At 45.6% G+C, this 10,232-nt stretch overlaps 1 protein-coding gene across 5 annotated transcripts in view; it reads left to right on the top strand.

Moving 5' to 3' along the window:
* Nucleotides 1-228: 228 nt before the first annotated feature.
* Nucleotides 229-10,232, top strand: part of ADGRE5 (adhesion G protein-coupled receptor E5) — a 75,577-nt gene continuing 65,573 nt past the window's right edge. For all 5 annotated transcript variants that reach the window (XM_033924303.1, XM_033924301.1, XM_033924302.1 and 2 more), the window contains exon 1: nucleotides 229-339. In XM_033924303.1, coding sequence (XP_033780194.1) covers nucleotides 309-339 — 31 coding nt within the window. In that variant the 5' untranslated portion in view covers nucleotides 229-308. The remainder of the gene's footprint in view (nucleotides 340-10,232) is intronic.

The raw sequence follows: 10,232 nt of genomic DNA, 5'->3' as shown, positions 1-10,232 counted from the left end.
TCTGTGCTCAGCCTTGCAGCTGGGGTCCCTGCTTCTAGCCCCAGCTGTGTGCACAGACAGCCTGGCAAGGATTCCATGTGCCTCTCTTGTCTCACCCCCCTCCCCATCCACCCATGCTTTCTCTGTCCCTCCTACTTTGGCACTGGTTTGAGGTGTCGGCCCATGCCCCTTCCTGGGAGGGTCCAGCGTAGCCTGTCATTGCAAATGTGCCAGCCCCTGGCTGCTCTCAGTCGTGGGCTGAGTGTGGTGCCAGCTGGTGGTCCTCTGGAGCTCTTCCGCCCTCTGCTTTCCCTCTCACACTTTGGATTATGGATTTAGTGAGTGCCTTGCTGATTCTGGGTAAGGACAGCTGCATTTCACGGTGAAGTGTCTCTGTTTTAATTATAACTGTGCTGTGTAACTTTTGTGCCAACTTTATAAGTATATCTGTGAGAAACTTTGACCAGATAAGCAAACCCTTCTGTATGGTTTCCATCTGTTTGTCCTGGCTGGGCTCTGGATCTATAGTGGAAGGGTGCATCTTTTGCACTGGGTTTGAAGGATCTCGTGTAGGTGTGGAAGTTCCCTAAGGAAACGAAAGAAAGGGGAGTGGTTGTGTTTCTTTCTACCACCGTTCTGCTTCTCCTTAATTTACTGAAGGTGAACTTAATTGCTACAGATATTAATATCACAGTCAAATCTTGACTCAGAAGCCACAACGCAAGCAAAAAGATTACAGAGTCCTGCTCTCGGGCTGTTTCTTCACAAGGATTCAATTAGCTAATCCTTCATTTTATTTATTCAGGCTCTCTTTCCTGCTGTGTGGCAATGGATTGGAAAGCGCAGGCTGTGTTGTCCTGGCACTTGGTAGCATATGCCAGCGCTTAAGGACGTTTCCTTGTGCCAAAAGACGGTAGTTTGTGAGTCAACCATGGATCTAGGAGGGACAGAAAGTATTAAAGCAGATGTGAGTGAAGGATTAGAGAGTAACTTCAGAGACCTCAGAAAGAGGGAAGTCTTGTGTGTGTTTTTTTTTGGGGGGGGGATGTCACCAGGATGGCAGACAAGATTGGGAAGAAGTGGAGGGAATAAAACCTCCCAGTGATTGTGAAAGAAGGGTCGTAATGCCAAAGCTGGTTCCAATTAATCTGGAAGCACCAAAGAACAGATGACGGCTACGGGGAAGAAAATATCCCCCCCCCCAAACTACAGACATGGGTCATGATTAAAGCAGTGGGCTGAGATTCGGGGAAACCAGGATTCATATCCCACTGTGGATCTTTATGAACTTGGGCAAGATATTAAACCTCCCATCGTCTAGGGTACAAACTCAGATTGGGAGCCCTCCGGAGACAGAAATAGAAGGGTGGAACTGGAAAGCTTATCAAAGGTATGTAAACACCAGTTATGCCTTTGATAGGACCCCCCCCCCAAAAAAAAAACAAAAAAAAAAACAGAGCCATATCCCTACAAAAGTTGAGTTCAAGAAGATGAAGGTAGATAAAGCCCATATCGTCCACACACGCAACCTACTATCCCTTCCTCTCCCTTAGAGATCCAACGTACTTGGCCCAATCTTCCTCGAGTTCCCTCTCCACCACCTCCACCAGGAGACCCACAGATTCACATTGGGAAGAATAACCTGAATCACATTTACCGGATGCTAGGGTCCACCTTGGGGTTAGCGCCCAAGAAAAGGATCTGGGTATCAATGTAGACAATACGATGAAACCTTCCGCCCAATGTGCGGCAGCGGCCAAAAATCCACACAGGATGCTGGGAATTATATAAAAAAGGGATAGTTAACAAGACTAAGAATGTCATAATGCCCCTGTATCACTCCATGGTGTGACCTCACATGGAGTATTGTGTTCAATTTTGGTCTCCTTATCTCAAGAAAGATATAGTGGCGCTAGAAAAGGTTCAAAGAAGAGAGACCAAGATGGTAAAGGGGATGGAACTCCTCTCATATGAGGAAAGACTAAAACGGTTAGGGCTTTTCAGCTTGGAAAAGAGACGACTGAGGAGAGATATGATTGAAGTCTACAAAATCCTGAGTGGAGTAGAACGGGTACAAGTAGATCGATTTTTCGCTCCGTCAAAAATGACAAAGACTAGGGGACACTCGATGAAGTTACAGGGAAATACTCTTAAAACCAATAGGAGGAAATATTTGTTCACTCAGAGAATAGTTAAGCTCTGGAACGCGTTGCCTGAGGATGTGGTAAGAGCGGATAGCGTAGCTGGTTTTAAGAAAGGTTTGGACAAGTTCCTGGAGGAAAAGTCCATAGTCTATTAAGACATGGGGGAAGTCACTGCTTGCCTTGTATTGGAAGCATGGAATGTTGCTACTCCTTGGGTTTTGGTCAGGTACTAGGGACCTGGATTGGCCACTGTGAGAACGGGCTACTGGGCTTGATGGACCATTAGTCTGACCCAGTAAGTCTATTCTTATGTTCTTAAGAAGTATTTCCTCTGGTTATTCCTGAGTCCCTCCCCTTTCACCATTTAGGAGGGCACTCATAAAATGTTGAAGAATAAAATATTATTAGATCAAGATCATTTCCAACTGGGTGAGCGTCTTGATCAGCTTCCACCACCTCCTTTCACTCATGGACTGGATCAGTCATCTTTTGCTCTGGAGTGGGGGAATAGTATAAAGTATAGTAGCCTGAGAACTGGATTTTATGCCCTCTGCAGCAACTCGTGACTCTGGGCAAGTCACTTAACCCAGGTACAAAATAAGTCCCTCTATATAATATATAAACTGCTTCGATTGTAATCATGGGAAGTCAGAGTATCCCCTTTCCCTCATCCTATGCCCCCCTCATACCGGAGCTTCCTTTCAAATGAAAGAGACTCGCCTCATGTGTATTTATGCCATGTAGGTATTTAAACATCTTCATCATATCTCCTCTCTCCCGCCCTTCCTCCATATTGAGATCTTTAAGTCTGTCCCCATATGCCTTATGACGATGACCATGCACCATTTTAGTAGCCTTCCTCTGGACCGACTCCATCCTTTTTATATCTTTTTGAAGGTGGGGTCTCCAGAATTGTACACAATATTCCAAATGAGGTCTCACCAGAGTCTTATACAGGGACATCAATACCTCCTTTTTCCTACTGGTCATACCTCTCCCAATGCACCCTAGCATCCTTCTAGCTTTCGCCGTCACCTTTTCAACCTGATCATCACATACAATCCCACCCAAGTCCCGCTCTTCTATCGTGCACATAAGTTCTTCACCCCTAAACTGTACCGTTCCCTCAAGTTTTTGCAGTCCAAATGCAGACCTTGTGTTTCTTAGCATTAAATTTTAGCTGCCAAATTCCAGACCATTCTTCAAGCTGCGCTAGGTCCTTCCTCATGTTATTCACACCATCAGGGGTGTCTACTCTATTGCAGATTTTGGTATCATCCACAAAGAGGCAAATCTTACCCAACAGCCCTTCAGCAATATAACTTCCACATATATTAAAAAGAACTGGCCCAAGAGCAGACCCTTGCGGTACACCACTGGGAGCATCCCTTTCCTCAGAGAGAGCTCCATTCACCACTACCGTCTGTTGCCTTCCACTCAAGCAGTTCCTAACCCAGTCAGTCACTTTAGGGCCCAACCCGAGGGCATTCAGTTTATTTATTAGTCATCTATGCGAAGCCATGTCAAAGGCGTTGCTAAAATCTAAATGCACCACATCTAGTGCCCTCCCTCTATCCAATTTTCTGGTCAGCCACTCCAAGAAATGAATCAGATTTATCGGCCTCTAGTGAAACCATGACACTTTGGATCCTGGGATCCATTGGATTCCAGAAGCCTCACAATTCTCTGTTTTAGAAGCGTTTCCATGAATTTGCTCACCAAAGAAGTTAGACTTACTGGCCTGTAGTTCCCTACCTCCTCCTTCCTTCCGCTTTCATCGACATAACTACCTCATGGCCACTACGATCTTCCCAGCAATCTCTCCTTTCAATTCCACCGCTTCGCCACTTTTTCTGTGGTGGCCCCGTGTTTCCATGTCATATCAGGAATGACCCACTCACTATAAGTGGGAGTATCGAATAATTATATCCAATTCTCTAATATTGATTAAAACTTCTACAAAAAAAGAATTGCTAATCTTAAATGCTATAACGAAAAACTTTTTTTATAAATAAATAATTCATTGTAACATTTAAGATTAACAATTCTTTTTTTGTAGAAGTTTTAATCAATATCAGGAATTAAACATCCTTATCGATATATAAAACAAATCTAAAGACTCTTCTGTTGAAGGATGCCTTTACCGCTTAAGAAATTCCATCCGGTATAATTCATTGCTCTTATCCCTTCCCAATGTGTCAGGCTTTTGTTTTCCTTCTTCTTTTTTAATATTTTTTAAAAAAAATTTTTTAAAAACTTTTTAAACTTTTTTTATTTTTTTTAAATATTAAATATTTTTTTTCCCTATCCCTCCTATATGTTTCTTGTCTTTTGCTTTTATTATTGACTTTTACAGTTTCATTATGTAATGGGGGGTTTCCCATTTGGTTTTAACCTTGTATTTTTATTCTAAACCACCTAGATGTAATGATAGGCAGGATATCAAATATATAAGAAACTTGAGAGGGGACCACATTTGCCCTTCTTTAGTCTCGCGGACCACTCCAAACTCAAAAGAAGCACTGAAAATTTCAACCGGCAGAGCCTTCAGAATTTCCCCAAGTTCCTTCAGTACCCTTGGATATCTGCTGTCCAGCCCCATTACTTCTGGCGTAGAGAGGGTGAGAGGCTTCCCGGATGGTGGCTCCCTCCCCTGCCCTTTCCTGACGCCATGCACTGCTTCCCTTCCCCCGTACCTCTGTACCATTCCTGGCGTGAGCAGCAATCCCCGATCTGCTGTTGGGCCAGTATCGGCCCTTCCTCTGATGTCACTTCCTAGGGGGTGGGTCTAAGGTGGTAGAGGGCCCTCCCGACGGAACCAGAACTAGAAAAGGATACCTGAAAGTTCAAGAAAGGGACAAAGACCATCCTCTCCATGGATTACTTTAGCCAATAAAACAATGTAGAGGAGGCAGTTGGCCAGTCCCCCTTCCCTCCCCCAAATCAGGAACACGATAGGATGAACACAATAGGGATATAAATAGACAAAGGCGAGAAGTCCAGAAAACTAGACTCTGAGGAAGATAATATTTCAAAGGTAAACATAAAACACGATACAGAGATGTGCAAATAGATTATATTTAGTTGAATGGCCAACATTCATAGGAGGTGTGTAAATATTCTGTACTTGGCTGCAACAGTAAACCTAGTATTATAAGTAGGACAATTGATTAGGTATAAACATATGCATGTCTCCTGATTTCGCTCTTTCTCTTCCTAGCCTTTCCTCTCCCTCCCCCTTCCCACCACCTCCCTCCCTTTACTTCCATTTGCAAGTCGCCTTGAGCCTGAATAGGTATGTTAGATGTGTCGGTAACATAAGTAGGATGATTGATTATGGCATAATTATGCCGGTATTAATAACTCTGTATTATAACACCTTTACATAAGCTCATTCAAACCAATAATGTAGTAAGGGGGGAGTGTAAGAGGGCAGTCCGCCCTAGACACTATGTTGGTGGGGGCGCTGGCACCCTCCTCCTTTCCACCACCCCCCCCTACTTCCTCCCCTCCACACGCTCACCCCCCTTCCCTTCCCCCGTATCTCTAGTTGAAGTTGTTGTTTGCTGCGGTCAACAATGTGCTCATTGCGACCCCGTCGGCTTTCTCGCTGGCGTCACTTCCGGGTGTGACGTCAGAGGGAGGGCCGATGGAGATCGCAAGGAGTACATTGCTGGCCGCGAGCAACAGCTTAAACTAGAAGTATGGGGGGGAGGGAATGGCATGCGGGATCGGAGTTGGGGCGGGGGATGGGCGCCTCTCACCCTCGCTACGCCACTGACGCAAACCGTTCTGAACTGACTCCCCAGGCATTAGTAGTGGTACAGTGTTCCCCTGCGAATTCGGCCTTTTCCTGTAGTAAAGTCGGGCTACACCAATCAGGAGCTGTGGGTCAAAGCAGCTCCTGATTGGTGTAGCCCGACTTTACTACAGGAAGAGGCGGTCGGAGCAGACCGCGAGTGATTTTCTTCACCCACCAGTGCTCCAGCTGCCCTCTCCTGCCTCCCCTGCCTTTTGACGGGCGAAAAAACGCATTTGCAGTTTTTCAAAAATTCATGGTGGTTCCTGGAACAGAACCCCCGCGAATTTCAGGGGAGTACCGTATTGAAACTTTCAATAAACAATAAGTAAAGCAGTTTACATAAGATACAGTATACAGAGACTTATTTTGTATCTAGGGCAGGGGTGTCAAAGTCCCTCCTCGAGGGCCACAATCCAGTCGGGTTTTCAGGATTTCTCCAATGAATGTGCACGAGATCTATGTGCATGCACTGCTTTCATCGTATGCCAATAGATCTCATGCATATTCATTGGGGAAATCCTGAAAACCCGACTGGATTGCGGCCCTCGAGGAGGGACTTTGACACCCCTGGCCTAGGGAAATGGAGGGTTAAGTGACTTATCCAGAGTCACAAGGAGCTACAAACTGCATTGATTGTCCATTAAGTACTGCAACAAGTTTTAAGATTCTTGTCAAGAACATTTAAAGCACTTCACACAGGAATACCTGACTTTATCTTGCTGCGCGTTTCTCTGCATCATTTATGATTCCTCAGTGACCCGGTCCATCTAAAGCAGAGGTTCTTAACCTGGGGTCCGTCAACCCCCTTGGTGTTCCATGGATGGGTTTCAGGGGATCCGTGAGGGTCAGGCAAAAATGAACATTTAGATTCATTATACAGCCCAGTCCAGGATTGTTGATTTTTTTTTTTTTCCTCGCGTGAACTTTTTCCACGTGATTTTTCTCACGTTACGTCTCTCGACATTATTTGTGAATCGGGGGTTTCCAGCACTTGTTCCTATCGAAACGTAAAGTCGAAATAGATTGGATGTCAAAGATGTTATGCGTGTCACCTTGTCGAAAACCACTCCAGAGTTTCAAGGCAAAGAAGAACAACCTTCTCGTTCAAATAGGTGTCAGGTCAAAAGCGCGCCGAGACAAAGGCGCGAGCAGACAATTGAGCGTACCGCGGAGGTGCGCACCAAAGAAAATTACTGTTTTTAGTGCTCCGACGGGGGGGGGGCGGGGGGCCCCCCACTTTACTTAATACAGATCGCGCCGCGTTGTGGGGGCGTTGTGGGGGGTTTGAGGGGTTGTAAACCCCCCACATTTTACTGAAAACTTCACTTTTTCCCTGTTTTTAGGGAAAAAGTTAAGTTTACAGTAAAATGTGGGGGGTTACAACCCCCCAAGCCCCCCACAACGCCGGCGCGATTTGTATTAAGTAAACTGGGGGTGCTTCCCAACAAAAACCCCCGTCGGAGCCCCTAAAAACAGTAATTTTCTTCGGCGCGCGCCTCCATCTTGCGCTCAGTTGTCGGCGCGCGCCTTTGTCTTCTGCGTTGTTGTCTATGAACCGTTCAAATAAAGTAGATGAGAGAATAAATGTAGTATATTATAATACATTAGTGATTTCTATTCCGCCATTACCTTGCGGTTCAAGGCGGATTACAAAAAGAGTTATCTGGCCATTTCCAGAGGGGATTGAAGAGTAGAGCGAGTTTTAATTTTGCAGAAGAGGATTGTATTTCATAATTATAATGAGCGGCCATTACTCTTTGCACAAAAAAGGAGTGGGTTTTTTTTAGATTGTTTACTTTAAAGTTTAATAATACTTTTTGTACGTCACGTATGTACAATCAAATCTCGATAAATAAAGTACATTAAGTTCATTGCGTGCAAAGTTGTGTTTATGTGAATATTTCTGGCGAAAGGGGTCCATCAGATTCTTAAAGGGGTCCGTGACTTAAAAAAAGGTTTAAGAATCGCTGCTCTAAAGCCTTCTAGGATTCAACACGTCAGAATTGCTTTCTATTTCACTGCATCCACTCGCCTGCGTTTGGAAACTTCTTTCGTTAAAGTTCAAAATTGGTATATCAAATTACAGAGAAAGAGTAATTATACATAAAAAGGTTGAAGGTAGTGGGGAATACAGCAAATCTAAGTACCGTATTTTCACGCATATAACGCGCGTGTTGTACACGATTTTACAAACCGAGTATAACCATGCGCGTTATTTTCGTGAGCGCGTTGTACACATTTTTTTTTACATAGTTCCCCCCCCCGACGTCCGATTCACCCCGCAGGACTGCTCGCACCCCCACCCCGAAGGACCGCTCGCACTCGCACCAGTACCCCCACCCCGAAGGACCGCTAACACCCCCACAGCCTCCCCCTCCCATCACGGAGAAGCTGCCTACCGTTGTCCTGCTGCTTCCTCTTCCGGCGGTCCCGCCCTTTCTCTGACGTCAGGGCGAAAGGAGAGTCGGGGCGGCCAGAAGAGAGTCGGGGCGGGCGAAAGGAGAGTCGGGGCGGCCAGAGGAGAGTCGGGCGGCGACGGGAGAGTCGGGGCAGCATGCGCGGTATATAAAAATTTCTTTACATAAATTACAGTTTCCCGCGCGCTATACTCGTGTGTGCATTTTACACGGGTGCGCAGTATATGAGTGAAAATACGGTATATAAGGTACTAGGATTGAATATAGTTTTCGGTTAAGAAAAATAACATCTGTAGGGAAGAATAATATGAATTAATTAAGAGAGGTTTGCCCTTCTTCCAGAAGCCTTTGTTGTATCACTATTTTCATAACTGTAAAACCAATAAAATGTTGTGAACTAAAAAGAAAAAAAGTTTAAAACTGGCCTTAAAAACCCCATTTTTCATTTGGATTTTGGTGGGTCGTTAGATTTATAATTTACTTCTATCCTGACTCGCTGAGGTTCTCGGTATTGCAGGTGCAAATACTGGGATAGTCTTGTAGCCAAAGCCGATTTGTGTGAAAACATTTTCCTGGGTTGGGAGTCTGGGGTGCCTTTCCTTTGAGTTTTTTAAGGCGCGCTTTTCTGAATTGTAACTTTTATTGTCATCCGCTTTGATTTATAAATTAAGCGGGTCTATCATATTTTAATAAATGAACGATCATTTGAGCCCTTGTCACCGCATGCCTTTTGACTGATACATAGAAACATAGAAGATGACGGCAGATAAGGGCCCTAGCCCATCAGGTCTGCCCACTCTACTGACCCACCCCCAAGTCTACTATCCTAGGGATCCCACTCCTGGTGACAGGTTCCCTTGGCTTAACCCTCTAAGGGATCCCACATGGGCATCCCATTTGCTCTTAAATTCTTGCACGCTGTTTGCCTCGATCACCTGCACTGGGAGCTCATTCCAAGGATCGACCACTCTCTCGGTGAAGAAATATTTCCTGGTGTCGCCATGAAATTTCCTGCCCCTGAGTTTGAGCGGATGCCCTCTTGTGGCTGAGGGTCCTTTGAGAAAGAGAATCTCTTCTTCCATCTCGATTCGGCCGGGAATATACTTAAACGTCTCGATCATGTCTCCTCGCTCCCTACATTCCTCGAGTGAGTACAGCCGCAAATTTTTCAGCCTTTCCTCATACGATAGATCCTTGAGCCCTGAGACCATCCTGGTGGCCATCCGTTGCACCGACTCTACTCTCAGCACATCTTTTCAGTAGTGTGGCCTCCAGAATTGCACACAGTATTCCAAATGAGGCCTCACCATGGTTCTGTATAATGGCATTATGACTTCAGGCTTCCGGCTGACGAAACTCCTGTGGATGCAACCTAACAACTGTCTTGCGTTAGATGAAGCCTTCTCCACATGATCAGCAGTTTTCATGTCTGCGCTGATGATCACTCCCATGTCTCGTTCTGTTGAAGTTCTAGCTAAGGTCTCACCATTCAAGGTGTAAGTTCTGCATGGATTTCTGCAGCTCCTTTGTGAGGCAGGGGGGGGGGAGGAGATGCTTTGGGAGGTTTTCGCCTCCAGTGCCTGGTTCCATGTGAACTGGTATTTTGCAGGGGATAAACTGAGGTTTTAAAACCCAGGACCGGGTTGAGTGGTTTGATCCTCCTCTCCCCCACCAAACTGGAGCCAAGGTCTCTATTTCACCTGAGTTAGCTCAGAAAGGCTGGTTCAGTCCTGGCTTCACCCCCCACCCCCACCCCCACCCCCATTAACACGCAGCGAGTTGTAATTCTGCTTTCCCCGAAGAGCTTGAAGAATGAAACCCTCATGCTCACAACAGAGTAAGACTGGGACTAGGGTGGTGTCTGCAAACGTCAGATTGACCTAGGGGCAG

Source organism: Geotrypetes seraphini, chromosome 16, assembly GCF_902459505.1.
Source record: "Geotrypetes seraphini chromosome 16, aGeoSer1.1, whole genome shotgun sequence".
Lineage (NCBI taxonomy): Eukaryota > Metazoa > Chordata > Amphibia > Gymnophiona > Dermophiidae > Geotrypetes > Geotrypetes seraphini.
This window is presented reverse-complemented; position numbering and strand designations above follow the sequence as displayed.